Below are 16,816 nucleotides of genomic sequence, written 5' to 3'. Positions count from 1 at the left end.
AGATTAAGCCTTTCTTAAACCATAATATTATCATTTCTAATGTTAATCAGTCTTTTAACTCCGTGTGATGAGGCTAGCCTTCACCAGCAAAATCTTAAGGAATGGCTGCAGAGACTATGGAGGGAACTTCTCATTGTTTCAAAAATGTCACTAAATCATTCTGCTTTATAAGTTATACACTTAAATTACTGGGTCTACCACAGAGAAAAATATAATGAGTACTCAAATATTTAATAAGGTATTTTTCAATATAGTAAGAATAAATTATCCCTGTTTTGGGAGTCCAACCGGCCACTTAGATTCCCTTGTGGCCTTTCCTGAGCTCACAAGGAGCTTTGGCCTTGACCATAGACTCTACCTAATAAAAAGTGTACTTTTTCCTTAACTAAGTCACTCATGTACTACCTTTGTGATTCTGGGTATATGAATTTGCCATCTGCACTATTACCTACATAATATTTTTCTCTAAACAACTAACTTTTCAAACTTTGTATTACCTTAACCAAGGGCTTTATGGACTAGGTATGTTTTTTTCTTTTTCTTTTTTTTTTTTTTTTTGGTATGTTTTTTTCTAAATTACATTAAAACAAGTATTAAATTTAAAAAGATTGTGTATTATCTAAGATCAGCTATCCTTTTGGGGAACTCTGAGTCAAAAGAACTTGGGGACAGTAATTTTCTAGGCTGCCTATTTTTTTTTTTTTTTTAAACATTTATTTATTCATGAGAGACGCAGAGAGGGGCAGAGACACAGGCAGAGGGAGGAGCAGGCTCCATGCAGGGAGCCCGACGTGGGACTCGATCCAGGGTCTCCAGGATCACGCCCTGGGCTGAAGGCGGCGCTAAACCGCTGAGCCACCCGGGCTGCCCTAGGCTGCCTATTTTGAAAGGAGTTTTAATTTTTGTTCTCAAAGGCTTTATTAGCTCATGTTATAAATAAATAAAATAAATAAAAAGTCCTTGTGTTGTAAATGAAAGCAGAACAATTTGGTGATATGTGTGCCACATGGTGATACCGCATGGGAAACTCAATTCTTTAGTTTATTATTCTGCATAATTATCTGATTAGAGGAGTTGATGAGTTCTGAAACCATTGGAAAGTAGCTTATTGCAGGCAAAAACGTAATATCCTCTCCTAGATCCCTTTGATTCATACTTTGTTAGCAAAATGGAGCTAAGGGTTCTCTTTGATAACCTTCTTTCTCTTCATGTGCTCACAGATTTTGTCAGTAGCTTAGGAGATAATATTACAAATATGTGAGGATTAGAAAAAAATCACACTCAACCATATATGGTGCCATGAAAGCTGGAAGTAAAAGATTAGTGACAGACAATGAGAAAGGAGGTAAGAGGTCAGAAAATCTGCATCTTGGATAAGGAGTAAGGTTAAAGGAGTAGGTGACATACATAGGAAAGAGGAAAGATGAGAACTATGTGATTTTTGAATGTGCCAAATGATGGACAAAGTCAAACAGAGTGGTAAGACCAAAGCATGAAGATCAAATAGGGTAGCCTAATAGGTATATAGCTGGACTATTTACCTATTGCTATGTAACAATTTACTTCAAACCTCAGTGACTTAAAACAGCGATTGACATTTATTGTCTCATAGTTCCTATGGGTAAGGAATTAAGAGTGGCTCAGCTAGGAGGTTCTTTTTCAAGGGGTCTCATGAGGTTGAGATGTCAGCTGGTGCTAATAGTTATCTGAAGGCCTGACTGCTGCCAGAGAACCCTCTCCACTATAAGGAGAATCCACATGAGTGACAAAATGTTGCAGGGTGTTAGCAAGAGGCTGCAGTTTGTCTCTTCCTAGGTTTCTCCAAAGCCTTACTTGAGTGGCCTCATGACAAAGTAGCTGGCTTTCCTCAAAATTAGTAATCCAACAGAGCAAGGTGGAAACTGCTTGTGATTATTATGACTTAACATTGGAAGCCACATATCACTTCTGACACATTTTGTTGGTTAGAACCAAGTTACTAAGTCCAGTCCAAGTTCAAAGAGAGAAGACTTAGACTTTTAAAGGAAATACTTTATTAGCCTCCTCAGCTTAGCAGGATTCTGAGTTCTACCTCTCTATGTTGAAGTGAAGCAATTATCTCTAGGCAGAGTTAGATGATCATGGAACTTTATGAGTATCCTTCTCTCAGGAATCAATGTTTTACGTTGCCTGTTTTCTAATGCTTGAATATAGTTGCTATATTGGTTTTTGTTTTTAACTCCAATTTTATAGTTGTTTACAACAAGGTAATTTCCAGTTGTTGGTATATCAGACATGATAATTATCTTTCTGATTAGGGAGAATGAGTTTTATTTTGATTGATGATTCTTTAATTTTTCACAGGATTCAATATACCTTTGTCTGTATGGTAGCCATACAGACATACTTTATTTATTTGAGAGAGAGAGAATGAGTGAAAGGGAGGAGCAGAGGCAGAGGGAGAAGCAGACTGCAGGCCGAGCTGGGAGCCTGACACAGGGCCTTGATCCTGGGACTCTGGAATCATGACCTGAGGCAAAGGTGGATGCTTAACTGACTGAGCCACCCAGGTGCCCCTAAATGTTTCAGGTTTTTTAAACTTTTATTTATTTATTTTTAAAGATTTTATTTATTTATTCATGAGAATACGGAGGGAGAGGCAGAGACATAGGCAGAGGAAGAAGCAGGCTTCCCTGCAAGGAGCCTGATGCAGGACTTGATCACAGGATCCTGGAATCATACCCTGAGCTGAAGGCAGATGCTCAACCACTGAGCCACCCAGGTGCCCCTGTTTCAAGTTTTATTAAAATAAAAATTATAATACAGCAATTGTCTGTTAAGCGGAGAGTTATATTCTATCACATTTGCTATTTTAAATGTTACAGTTTGTTTCTGTTGTTGCTACCTCAACAAGATCTTTGGTAAATAGCATTTTAATAAAAATTACATTGTTCGTCTCACAAATGTAAAATCATTTTTTAATGATTTGTTTAAATCAGCTTTGCTATTGTGTTGACGGGGTATTTTAACTCAATTGCCTAGATATTCTATTGGAGAAAAGCTTATCTGACTGGCTTTTTTCCTGGATCTATGCTATGCCTGAGCTGCTATTATGTATACATTTATACGTGTTCTTTGTTACTTTTCTTTAGGATTCCAGACACTTGAATTATCTGACATCAGAACAAGCTCTGGCTGATTTTGCAATGTTAATCAAGCACTTGAAAAGAACAATCCCAGGAGCTAAAAATCAACCTGTCATTGCCATAGGGGGCTCTTACGGTGGCATGCTTGCAGCCTGGTTCAGGATGAAATATCCTCATATGGTGGTTGGGTAAATGCATTTATGTTGGACATGAGCACTTCTTAATGATTGTCAAGGCATACTTAGAAATTTTTTGGGGGGTAAAACATGTTCTGTTTACTGATATTTCTACTTTCTATCTCATTAACAACTTATTTCTCTCACCATTTTTATTCAATATCAGTTTTGATTTTAAAACTTGAATTCAGTGAGTTACATTTTTTTTCTTTTCTCCTTTCTTATTTTTCTCACCATTTAGAGCTCTTGCAGCCTCTGCCCCCATCTGGCAATTTGGTAATCTGGTATCTTGTGGTGTATTTATGGAGATTGTAACTACGGATTTTAAGAAAAGTGGCCCAAATTGTTCAGAAAGCATCCGTAGGTCCTGGGATGCTATTAATCGATATTCAAGAACAGGTAAGCTTCAATTAATAGAATAGATATCATGGAGTTATTTACCTTTCACTTGTTAATTTCAATACTTCTCAGTTTTTTTTTTTTAATTTAAGTAGAACATACAGAAAAGTACACAAATAAAATAGATCACTTGATGAAATTTCACAAGGGAAAATATAATCAGTATGGTATAATAGTATAATCATCATCTGGTATAATCAGGAACATTTATGTTTTGTGTCTGCTGTCTTTTGCTCAACATTATGTCATACATCCATTTGTTGTATTTAGTTGTGGTTTACACATTCTGAATGCTCTCTAATGTTCCATTTTATTTATTTACTTATTTAAATAGTATCTTTGAAACGGAATAATTCATATAAATAATATCTTTGAAACGGAATAATTCATATAAATTCTGGCAAACTCCATCAGAATAGACAGCTTGTTTATCATGAGATTATGTAGGTGCTCTAAAAATATTTTATTAAATGTTGAAAAAGCATTCTTGGAGAAATGATATAGAAGATTGAATTTTTTAAAATACCAAATAAAACTTTCTGTCAGGGACTGCTTTTTAGATTCCAACAATGTGATTCTATTCTCAGGTGCTGGCTTGGGTTGGCTTTCTGAAGCCCTTCACTTATGTACCCCACTAACAAATACTCAGGATGTCCAGCATTTGAAAATTTGGATCTCTGAAACCTGGATAAATATGGCAATGGTGGACTACCCTTATGAGTCTGACTTTTTACAGCCTTTGCCTCCATGGCCTATCAAGGTAATAGGAAAATGTCCTGTCATCACTTTTAATATGGACTTGTCTCACTCTCTTTTTGTTTTTAGAAGGCATCTTTCCTTTTTTTAAAAAAATTTATATTCAAGGTAGTTAACGTATATTGTACTATTAGTGTCAGGGTTTTGTTTTTTAAATTGGTGCTTTCTGCTACTTTCAGCATCAGAGGAATCTCCAGTGACAAAGTATGATATGACTTTGGTATGACTAACCTGGGCAGAAATCCTTACTCACCTTGGACATCTTATCTAACTTTTCTTTTCTTTTTAAGATTTATTTATTTATTTTTTAGAGAGAAAGAACACAGTGGGGAGAGGGGTAGAGGGAAGAGGAGAGGCTCTCTTAAGCAGACCACACTGAGTGCTGAGCCCAATGCAGGGCTCATCTTAAGACCCTAAGATCACCACCTGAACCCAAACCAACAGTTCGCAGCTTAACCAACTGCACCACCCAGGCTCCCCTTACCCAGTTTTGCTGCATTAATTTCCTCTCATTTGAATAAAGGAGAAAAAATGTGTAGATTATAGAGTTGTTTGAATTAGAACTAAGACCAGTAGTTGCTGCTAATGGAATGATTACTATATGCCAAGTCCTGTGCTGTATACTTTGCATGGATAATTAATCTTTGTGATCTATGTGAGACACATAGACCTATGCTATATATGGTTAGTGTTTAATAAATGGCAACTGCTATCATAGTGCTATGATTCAGTCAACTGCTAATGTGTTCTAAGCGCTGCACATATCATAAAGAAGTGATAACTATGCAGCAAAGTGGAGTGGAAAGAGTACTGACTCTGAATCCTTGATCTACAACTACCATTTATCAGTCGTGTGATCTTGGGTGAGGCAGTCTTCTTCCAAACCTCAATGACTTGCTCTACAAAATGAGATCATGATATTTACATTCCCTATAGGGTTGTGCTGAAGATCAAATAAAATATTAGATGTGAAGAGACTCTGTAAAGTATAAAGATACGTTACACCATAAATGTTTAGGTTCTTTGCATGGCAAAATTCTTTATTGTGTATCCCCTTTTAAACATTCTTTTGTAAAGAACATTCATCTTACTTTTTTTTTTTTTTTTAAGATTTTATTTATTTATTCATGAGAGACGCAGAGGGAGAGAAAGAGAGAGGCAGAGACACAGGCAGAGGGAAAAGCAGACTCCATGTAGGGAGCCTGATGTGGGACTCAATCCCAGAACTCCAGGATCACGCCCTGGGCCAAAGGCAGGCTCTAAACCACTGAGCCACCCAGGGATCCCCTCGTCTTACTTTTAAAATCAAAGTTTGGCCAACTTAATGGTTAAGTTTAGAGAATATAACTGATCTTACAGCTACAATAAGTGCCGGAAATGTAAATACACTTGATAATATGAGAACCAGTTTTCAAAAGCACTTTCAACTTAATACATTCTTTTTGAACTTAATATTAAATGAACATTTTGCTCAAAACTTTGTAACCCAAATGGAACAGAGTCATTTGCTATTCATCATCGAAAATATAGAATGACAAGTGGATGTCTTGCATATAGCAGGCCAGAGGTAAATGTGTATAGAATTAAATTGAATTTAATCAATACAGAATTATTTAAAAGAGCAGATTTCTTTCATGATAAGAAAACCTGGATCAAAGTAATGAGAAAAAACTAAATTTGAGCCAGTTAGCCTCCATATATGTCTTTGTGCTGATACCTTTATCTATATTATTTTACTGTTTACAGAATACTTTCATGTATGCTATCCCATTTAATCCCCACAATATGGGAAAAAGCTACAATGGAGAGGAAATTTATGGAGTTTTATGGAGAGGAAATTTAAACTCCGTGAAGAGTGGTGAAAGTGGAATTTGAACTTGGGTCTACCATTGTTCAGAGCCTCTGATCTTCTACCATATTGCCCTGGATTAGCAGAGGATTTGGCTGAAGTTTTGGGTGGATCTCTAGCCATATTGTGTCAACTATCAGATTTAACTGTATTCTTTGTACAAAGTGAGAATTATGTTTGGATTTTTATGCCCACTCGAAGAGCAAATGAGTTTGTCAGGTGATAAAAACATGGGGAATTCCCTTGTTATTTAGAATGAAGGTAGGCAAACTTTATTTGTAAAGGACTAGATAATAAATATTTTATGTTTTGTGGGCCACTCAGTTTCTGTTGCAGTTACCCAGTTCTGCAGTTATAGCAAGAAAATAGCCATAGACAAATATAAATCAATGAGGAAGACTGTGTCACAATAATACTTTATTTCTAAAATAGGCAATAGCCTGGATTTGGCATGCTGACCCCTGATTTAGAAAAAAGCCAGAAGAATACAGCTTTTTAGTGTTCATTTCTGTGTGATTTGGAACAAGGAACACTAACTTTGCTTTTCTCTCCATTTCTTTTACGTTCCTTTTGAGATATTTTGTTGTTGCATCTTAAATGTAAATAAATGTTCTATCCTTTCTCTCTCCTAAATATTCACTCAAAGTTAATTGAGTATATCTCAAATATTTGTCATCTGTTTTTGACTTAGCACAATCCTTCTTTTATCTTTTGTATATTTTACATTCTAAAAGTTTATTTTTCGGGCAAGATAACTTGTATTTTTGCCCGACAATCACCTTTTACATTTCTCTTCAGTTCTTTCTTACTGGCTTTATCCTTTCTTTTGGCATATTAAGGAGTTCTTAATTGCTTATAATATGATTCTGTTTCTTGCTTGTACCCCAACCAAAAGAAATCTCTTTGCCCCCTGCTTGAGGAATTTTCATTGCCTCTATTTCCAGTTTTATCCTATATGATTTCAGAGTTTTTTCTACTACATGCCTCCCTCTCAAACTTTTAGCTTCAGATCACTTTCTTTCACTGTTCATTCTGTTTCTCCTTTCTTGACCTCCTCTCTGTTCTCTCAACCCACTAATCCCAGAAACACTACCCAGTTGGGGACCGCTCTTTCACTTGGATAGTTCCATTTAGCCAGGACTCCTCCTCCCTCTGATACACTTCCTCCTTTTTAAAGAGCTGACAAACAGCAGTCCTTTTCTAAGTCTGTAACTCAGGCTTAGGATAGTGAGATAATGTGTAACAGTTAGGTTATGAAAAAAAAGTAAGTGATTTCAATTCTGCCTGGACCTTGTACAGTTCTGAAGGATCCAGAGACAGTGATTGAATGCCTTTTCCATGTCAACTCCAGTATCATTCTTTTAATTTGTTTGTGAGCTTTGCACACTCGGAGTCCATTTGCTTTTGTTTACTGTTAACAGAAGCTGCAACATTCATGCAGAAATAATCATCGACTTGGCTGAGGGAATGCAGGGAAGAAGAAAAAAGGGAAATAGAAAAACCTCTCTGTCATTTGACTACTTTGTCAGCATTAAAAACTACCAGGTCTCTTCTCAGTTTAAAGAGCAGTTTTTAAGGATACTATAGAGGTTGTTTATTTTGAATAGGTTTTTAGCTGATAACTCACCAAATCTTTTGGCTTAGCCTTCTGAGCATGCAGATAGATACAGTGAAATAATAAGACATAAGATGGAAAATCTCTTCCGTTTGTCTTGGTGTTTGATAATGTATGCGACCTCTCTGGGTGGTTTAAGCGGTTTAGGTGCATTCTATGAAAAGAGAGCTTTTAATGACAAAACTAATGTGATTATCTGTGAGTGTGAGAGGGGTATTGAAGCCTTAGAGAAAGAAAATCTGTTAGAAAAGCTGAATGTATCTGCTTAATCCTTTCTCTAATGTGGATGGACCATACTTTCTGAGAGGAGGTTGGTCTTTTTTTTTTTTTTTTTTTTTTTTAACCCATCTTCTTTCTTTCCTTTTAAAAAAAATTTCTTTGCCCCCTTTATCTTTCTCTTATTCAAATGCTTATTTTTAAAGGTAAGGGGACACGTAAAGCTTTTAAACAAATCATTATCTTTACTTTCTGTAGTGTATGTGGGGTCAAAGGGCAGAATCTAAATATTTGGGTGCAAAAGTAATTAGTTTGGTACTAAAATTGGAATGTTCTATCTAGTTCTATACTCTTTAAAACCAGAATTATTTAAAAAAAAAAAAAGAAAAAGAAAACCAGAATTATTAAAATGGACTTATAATGCTCTTTTTAAGTTTTTCCTGGGCATTCACCTTTGTTCTAGGAAATAGAAAGTAAATTAAGTATTTCATATGTTGATTGTTGAGCCTCATATTAATTACTCTATTTTACAGTTTTCTTTTTTTGTTACATATTTCAAAAGTTATGTGACTTTTATATTGCCACAGAATCCCTTTTATTAGAATTTTTACCTAAAATAAACTTAGAAAAATATAAAGATAGTTTAAGAATAAAAAATTTTGCTTAATAAGTTAAGCATAAGACTACAGGTATATTTAGGCACTGTTTGTGTTACTTTTCTCTAATACTACAACTTTGAAGTTGGGTATGTGTAGTGTTGGTTATTACAAATGGAAGCTCTAGAGTGAGTCTTGCATTTAATTAAATCCCAGCTCTGCCACTTCCTGGCTGTATAATTTTGGGCAAGTTTCTTAACCTCTCTGTGCTTTAGTTTCCTCATCTGCAAAGTGGGGATATAGTAATTATAATGCTTATTAGGTTCATAATGAGAATGTAATAGTGTATAGTAAGCACTAAATTGATACTAGTTATATGATATTAACAATAGCTATTATTGTTGTTATATAATAATAGAGGAACAGTGTTTTACCAGGACTTTGTGGCAAAAGTCTCGGTTTAGAACTTATATTTGTAGTTTTCAGACTGTTTATCACTAGCCAGACCTTGCCAAGGTTTTTTTTTTTTTTTTTTGCCTTTGTGATTTGGGGATGGCCATTGTATGTTTTCCCTGGGTCATTGTAGGGAAGGTACCTGACCTTAAGGGGTATTTAGTAGTTGTACTAGCAGCCTCAGTCCCGATACCCTCCTATCAGTGAATTTATGGCTTAAGTAGAAATGCCATACCTTGTGTAGAAATTGTTTAGAAGAAGCTAATTTGATTGTGTCCACAAAATGAATAGAAAATATAGTACAGAGGTACATGAGTGGTGAGTATTTTGAATGGAAGTAGTTGGCAACCCTAATTGTTAAACTATATAGAAATATGTAGAGATTGTGTTCTTTATGCTAGAGGATGATGCTTGGACTCACAGAACTTTTGCGTTAGACGGGAACTTTAGAAGCACTAAAATAATAAAATTCTCTTAGTAAATTTGTAAATATTTTACCAAAAAATTTTAAGTGATTTTTTTAAGGCCTTCTATTATCTAGTGTACCAGTAGAATTATAAATTGGTACTTTCTTTCTTCTGTCATCCTTGCTTGACAAGATGTAGCAAAGGCCTTAAAATTTTTTCTTTCCCAGGGCACCTGGGTTGTTCAGTTGGTTTAGCATCTGCCTTCAGCTCAGTTCATGCTCCTGAGGTCCCGAGATCAAGCTCCTCCTCCCAACTCCCTGCTTAGCAGAGTCTGCTTCGCCCTCTGCCCCTCCTCCACCTGTGTGTGCGCTCTCTCTCTCACTCTCGCTCTTACCCTCTCTCTCAAATAAAATCTTTTAAAAAATGTTTATTTACTTTGAATCAGTTATCTTAAGAAAACAATTAAGAGTATATGTTAAGATTTAGCCCCAAGGTTGTTTATTGTAGCCTTTTGTAGTATGAAAGATTAGGAATGATACAAATGAGGAATTGTAGGATTGCTTCAACTTTTCCTCAACTCCCCATCCTACTTGCTCCCCTCTGGATTTTCTCATGTTGATCATTGTCCTTCTTAGAGTGTGATGCTCAGAACTGAACCCAGTACTCCAAGGGAGCCCTGACCTCACAGAGGACAGTAGATCCAGGAGTTGCCTTAATCTGGACACAGAATCTCTATTAGCAGACGCCAAGTTTCTGACCATGATGTTCTCTCTGTGTAACTGGGGCTGCAGAAACCCAAGTATTGTCAGCCGGTGCCGGTCCCCAGCCATGCTTGTGTCTTTTAAGGAGTGACAGTAACTGCTGTTTGCAGAGATGGCTATTCATGGGGACTCCTTTTCTTTGCCTGACAGAGGCCTAGTGTTCTAGCTCTGAGAGGGGATCTGATGCCAGCATGTGAGTCACACTTAACTTGCTACTGTTCTTTTCCAGAGTTTTAAGCCACTTGTTTGTTATTGCTCGTCAGCACTCCCCGTTTCCTCCTGCCCAGCTTACATTGTCACCCCGCCTCATCTATCTAGCTGTGCTTGAACATAATGCTTTTCTATGCATCCCATGGATCCATTCCATAGTTTTATGTTGCAATTGGGAAGAGCAGAGTCCACTGTTAATGTCCACAGTAAAGAAGGAATGCTGATCAACTGTTGGGAATTAGTAGTTTAACAAATTCTGTGATTGGTCCTTAATTTCCATATTTTCTTGAGTATTTCTTAGGAACATTTTCTGAGAAAGGTGCTATGCAAATGTTAGGTATTTTTGACTTACCATGAATAATTGAAAGTTGTCAGAAAACACTGTTTTTTGCCTTTTTTTCTTCAGCTTACATTTTCTTACTTCTTTAGGTTTGATAGGCTTGCTCAATTCTGTTTCTTTATGTACACCTTTTCAGGTGTATCTTATTCTTATGACCTCTCTGTTACTTTTTAAGGTATGTATATCCAAGTTCTTTGGACACCTTAATTTCTGACTTTTCTTTCACTCTAAAACTTACTGGGAGTAGTGCACACTCTGTCTCCCTTTTGGAAAGCCACATTGAGCATGTTAAAGGCTCTGAGGAATCCTGCAGTCAAGTAAATTGTTCACATTTGCAGATACATTTCTTAAAATTATTTGACTATGAAACTGTTTTTTCACAAAGTACAGAAATATTTTTGTGGTAAATGCGTTTGGGGAGGGGCATTGAATTTTCTCTGATTCATTTCTTCTGCCTTTTCACATTTCCTTTTTTTTTTTTTTTTTTTTTTTCAGAAAGGTGTTGCTGGAAACTGGTCCTAAGCAGAACTGTGATGGTTTGCTTTCTGCTGTTCACTTCCTTTCTCAGTGTCCTTCTTTCCTGAGTGGGAGCACGTCCCCAGCCCAGGCCTTGTGGCTTCTGCTGCCCAGAGTCTCTCCCTGAAGTAGGGTAACTAGACTCTTTCTTTCCTGGCTCTTTCTTCTCTGGACATCTCTCTCTCTCTCTCTCTCCCTCTCTCTCTCTCTCTCTTAATCAGAACTTGCCTGCTGTATACAATCTTTTCCATATGAGAGGAGAAAGGACCAAATCACTGACTTCATGTCAAGGTGTTAATAGAGGATGCAAACTTAATAAATGTGTTTTCCTTGCCATTGAGGCTATTTGCAGTTTTACAAGGAATGCTTTTTAAGTTGTGTAGCGTAATGGATAAGATGTATCTTTCAGAACTAGAGAGATCTGGAGTTGTATCTAGATCTTAACATTTACCAGCTGGATGACCTTAAATAAAGTGATTTAACCTAAGATTCGATTTCTCTGTGTAAAATAGTGGACAATAATATATCTGATAAGATTGTTTGAGGAATGTATGATATAATGATTGTAAACCCAGAACTTAGTAATTAGTAGCTATTGTTGTTTTTCTACTCTGATTCCATTGCCTGTGATTTTTCCCCAACATTTTATTGTGAAAATTTCAAATACAGAAACACTGAAATAATTGGACAGTGAACACCCATAAAAATACCACTTAAATTCTAGAAAAGCATTTTGCTATATTTGATTTAGCACATACATATTTGCCTAGCCATCCTTCTATCCTTCATTCCATTTTACCTTTTAAATGCATTTCAGTGAGTTGCAGACATTAGTGTACTTCTTCTTTATCATCATTAACTAGAGTTTATTATTTGTATGATTCTTTTTTTTTAAAGATTTTATTTAACTTATTTATTCATGAGAGACACGTAGAGAGAGAGGGAGAGAGAGAGATAGGCAGAGACATAGGCAGGGGAAAAAGCAGGCTCCATGCAGGGAGCCTGATGTGGAACTCGATCCCGGGACTCCAGGATCACACCCTCGGCTGAAGGCAGGCACTAAACCATTGAGCCACCCAGGGATCCCCTGTATGATTCTTTTTTTAATATAAAATTTATATACAGTTAATTAGACAAATTCCAGGTGGACTGTTTGTTGTATTACCCAGACCTCTGTGAAGATATTGAATATTTTTCTTCCCTTAAAAGTTCCCCACACCCCTGTCTAGTCATTCCTGCTTTACTCCCGACCCTGAGTATTGTGTGATTTTTAGTACTAGAGTTTCAGGTGCTAATTATAGTTCAGTAATAAGAATATTTGGAATCTAGGGTACTACCTGGTATGCTTCTTATCATACAACAGATATTGGAGTTTGATACAGTTTTTCCATAAGAAATTTTATAAATTTTGCATTTTCACAAAAATGTATTTATTCATTTAGTTAGCATTTAGGTGTCAGATACCTTGCTAAGTGCTGAGTGAGATGTTCTGGAATCAAATGAATACAGTGCAGTGTTATAGGGGCTTTGCTAGAAACAAGTACAGGTTATAAGTAGAAGCACAAAGGGAGTGATCTAGTTCTTCCCAACTTGAGGGCATAGCTAATGATAGCCTCACAGAGGAGGTGATACTTAAGCTACGTATTATAGAAAATGAATTGGTGTTTGCCAGACATTAATGGAGTGGGAGAGTGGGAGAGTGGGAAAAGGGTATTTCAGGGTGAATAAAGGCAAAGAGGAGAGAAAGAGCCTGGTGTGGTGGGAATGATTTTGCTAGACTGAAACAAGGGAGGAAGCTACAGTGGTAGGTGTGGAGGATTTTGCACACCATGCAAATGACTGGTTTATTTCTATAGCTAAGAGTAATTTAAATTTTATACTTAGAGAATGATGGTTTATTCATTTATGAACAGGATTATACTCGAGATAAAAATTGTCAAGCAATGCTGTTAGATGTTTAAGATTGTTTTATAGACAAATCAAAATCATATTTCTTTGTTTCATTAAAAATCATGATTTTATAAATATATTCTGACTCTTCCTTTATGTCCTTTTAAAATGACAGGTAGTGTGCCAGTATTTGAGAAATCCCAACGTACCTGATGCACAGCTTCTGCAGAATATTTTCCAAGCTCTGAATGTATATTACAATTATTCAGGCCAGGCCAGCTGCCTCAATGTATCAGAGACAACAACTAGCAGTCTGGGAACCCAGGGGTGGAGCTATCAGGTAAGCATGTATCATTTCCTCAAGTGGAACTTATTTTTCACTGATATGGTTATACTGTGACAGAGTTCACAAGATTTTGTCACCAACCTGGATCCAAATATGGGCTCCATTGTCTTACACTGTGAACCGTGGATAAGTTTGTTCGTTCATTTGTTCCTTCCCTCCCTCCATTTGTTCGTTTCCTTCCTTCCTCCCTCCCTCCCTCCCTCCCTCCCTCCCTCCCTTCCTTCCTTCCTTCCTTCCTTCCTTCCTTCCTTCCTTCCTTCCTTCCTTCCTTCCTTCCTTCATTTAGCATCACCAAATATATTCTGGGTACTTACCACATGCCAGACAACATTGTAGGCTCTGAAGATACAAAGGTAAATAGGACATGATCTCACCTTCAAATATAGTTCATTGAAAAAACTATTTATATTATAAACTATTTATATTACTTCCAAAAAGGAAGTATTTTATGGATGCAGAAAGGAAGGGGAGTCTAATTTGATTCTCTCTTAGCCTCCATTCTTTCATCTGCATGAGACTAATAATAATAAAAATACTTTGCCTCCAGAGTTGTTTTGATGATTCATTATGATAATAAGTGCAAAAGAAAGCAGTTTAAAAAGGAAGAATATGTAGCCCTAATTTTTGTAACTTCTCAGCTGAGTCTTTCCAGGAATAATGAGAGGTGGTATGACAGAGATAAAGATCAGGGGCTCTGAAGCCAAATCAACTAAGTTCAAACCCTAGCTTTGCTACTACTAGCTGTATGACTTTGGATAACTTATTTAACTCTTTGTGCCTCATTTTCTTATTGGATTCTCTTTTGATTTCCTTTTTTAAGGCCTGCACAGAAATGGTCATGCCTTTTTGTACTAATGGTATTGATGACATGTTTGAACCTCACTCATGGAACTTGAGGGAATTTTCTGATGACTGTTTTAAACAGTGGGGTGTGAGACCGAGGCCTGCCTGGATCATTACTACATATGGAGGCAAAAACATAAGTGCACACACAAACATCATTTTTAGGTGAGTTTTTACTGACAGTTTTACTGACATTTTACTGATGCATGCTGACAATAATATAGAATGCAGTAGTGCTATCCATCATGTTTTTCCTTGAAAGACAGAGGATGCTACACAAGAGATAGATTTTATACTCTATTACCAACGTGCTTAAAAGGCTTAAAAACAATAACAGTAACAAAATTTAAATCATTTATGAAACGATGCTAGCACAAAATGGAGCGTCATCTGCTGCTCTCAATTTGTGTTATTATTTTTTAAAAAGATTTTATTTATTTATTCATAAGAGACACAGAGAGAGGCAGAGACAGAGGAAGAAGCAGGCCCCCTGTGGGAAGCCTGATATGAGACTTGATCCCAGGACCCTGGGATCATGACCTGAGCTGAAGGCGGACGCTTAATCAACTGAGACACCCACGTGCCCCTCAACAAACACTTTTGAGGTGCTTATTCTGTTCTGTTTCAGGCACTATATGAGACACTTTAAATAAATTGCCTAATTGAATCCTCACAACAGTCCTATGAAATAGTTGTTATAGTCCCTTTTTCACTGAGAAGGAAAGTGAAGGTCACTGTGTTCAGTCACTTGCCAGACCTCATCTAGCTTTGTTATAGTTACTAAGTGATAAAGCCAGATTTCAACCTTGGCTTGTCTGACTACAAAACCTGTGTTTGTTCTTCTATGTTACACTGTTTCTTTAGAAGGGATATATTTGGTTTGGGCTCATATTAAAATTAATTAAATAGACTCCTTTGTGTATCTGATTGTGATTTTAAAATTTCCATATTTTGATTTGGTCAGCTATTAAGCTAACAACCAATTACTCAAAAAATTTCTCCAAATCTAAATAGTAGAGAGATAGTGTACATACCTCTTAACCTGGAGCCATTGTTTAAACTGTAAAAGTCATTCTTTTACAAGTCTTTAAAATGAGGGTCAAATTTGGCCTTCTGCACATGGCTGGTAGCTTTTAGGAGTGAGGAGTGCTGTTTTGAAGGATCATTCTCTGTATTTAGGCTGGTGACACTGCCCAATTTGCAAAAGAGCTTCTGTCTTATTAGATGCATGCTGTTTGCTCACCCAGCAGGATACCTGCCCCAAATAAAAGGTGAAACACTTTCATGGAAAACTTAAAGATTCTTTTGTTTAATTTTTTTAAGTTGTGTTTCTTGTTCTCAGGAGGATTCTTCAAACCAACCTACTCTTCAGATCAGCCTTATAAAGTAATGGTTGAGCAAATAGATCTAAGTATAGATTACTTAAGGAAACTGCCAAAGTAGGGTGTGTGAAATCAGGAAAGCATGAAGGGACCTAGTATAAAAGGCTTAAACACAACTTTGGATCTCCAGGTTCATTTTTGTTCCTTCAAAAGAAGGACTTTGTCAGTTTTGTTTTGTTTTGTTTTGTTTTTCTTTGGTAATTTATCTCCATTTAGTATTTAAATGGATTTCTGTAGCATGCTGATACTTTAAGCTCATCCTTCCTTGCTTTGACCTTGTAAAGCTAAAGTCCAAGTTGATCTGTAGAGTCTTTAAATCCTTGTATAAAGGTTTTAATAGGAGTTTTGGTTAAATACATTGTCATTTTTTATTAGATTGAACCATTATAGATGAATATTTTAGTAATCTGCCCTTTTATATTATTTTGCTGAGGCTATCAAAATCATCATCATTGAGGAATGGGGCAGATTTTGTGAGAAAAGTTTTGGGGATAGAACTAAAGCCAACAGATGGAAATTATAGTTTAGTGTTAGAAAGTTTTAATTCAGTATTAAGGAGGGATTTTCTAACTGAACTGTTGAAAGGTCCAGTCGGCTGTTTTAAATAAAATTACTTAAGCTCTTCAATCCTCAGTCTTCTTTTCTGTAAAATGCTATAATGATACCACTCACCCCACAGTGTTGTATGATGCTTAAGAGTTAACCCAAGGAAGTATTTGACCCAGATTTGACAAATATATATGCTCAAAAAAATATTTTTTGAATGAATAAATGGAAATATACTCTCTGCCTTGTATTTATGTCCCAGCTACAGGGAACTGTTTGTCTTTGTATGTCCTTTCCCTTCCTCTTTTTCTTCCTTTCTTAAGACTCAGGAGTCCTCTAAGAACCCTTCCCTGAGTCCTCCAGAGAGGTTAGATTCCCCTTACCCTCTTA

General features: G+C 36.4%; 1 protein-coding gene and 1 long non-coding RNA gene across 4 annotated transcripts in view; one reads left to right on the top strand and one right to left on the bottom strand.

The window, feature by feature from the left end:
• The window catches only part of LOC140615082 (uncharacterized), a 45,973-nt gene that overhangs the window by 16,516 nt on the left and 12,641 nt on the right, over window positions 1–16,816 (bottom strand). The window lies entirely within an intron of this gene.
• The window catches only part of PRCP (prolylcarboxypeptidase), a 65,541-nt gene that overhangs the window by 40,450 nt on the left and 8,275 nt on the right, over window positions 1–16,816 (top strand). For all 3 annotated transcript variants that reach the window (XM_072794822.1, XM_072794823.1, XM_072794821.1), the window contains 5 exons: window positions 3,132–3,313; window positions 3,543–3,700; window positions 4,288–4,460; window positions 13,485–13,649; window positions 14,476–14,663. In XM_072794822.1, coding sequence (XP_072650923.1) covers window positions 3,132–3,313; window positions 3,543–3,700; window positions 4,288–4,460; window positions 13,485–13,649; window positions 14,476–14,663 — 866 coding nt within the window. The remainder of the gene's footprint in view (window positions 1–3,131; window positions 3,314–3,542; window positions 3,701–4,287; window positions 4,461–13,484; window positions 13,650–14,475; window positions 14,664–16,816) is intronic.

The sequence above is a fragment of the Canis lupus genome, chromosome 23, assembly GCF_048164855.1.
Source record: "Canis lupus baileyi chromosome 23, mCanLup2.hap1, whole genome shotgun sequence".
Classification (NCBI taxonomy): domain Eukaryota; kingdom Metazoa; phylum Chordata; class Mammalia; order Carnivora; family Canidae; genus Canis; species Canis lupus.
The sequence above is the reverse complement of the archived record's forward strand: the minus strand, read 5'-3'. Positions and strand labels throughout refer to the sequence as shown.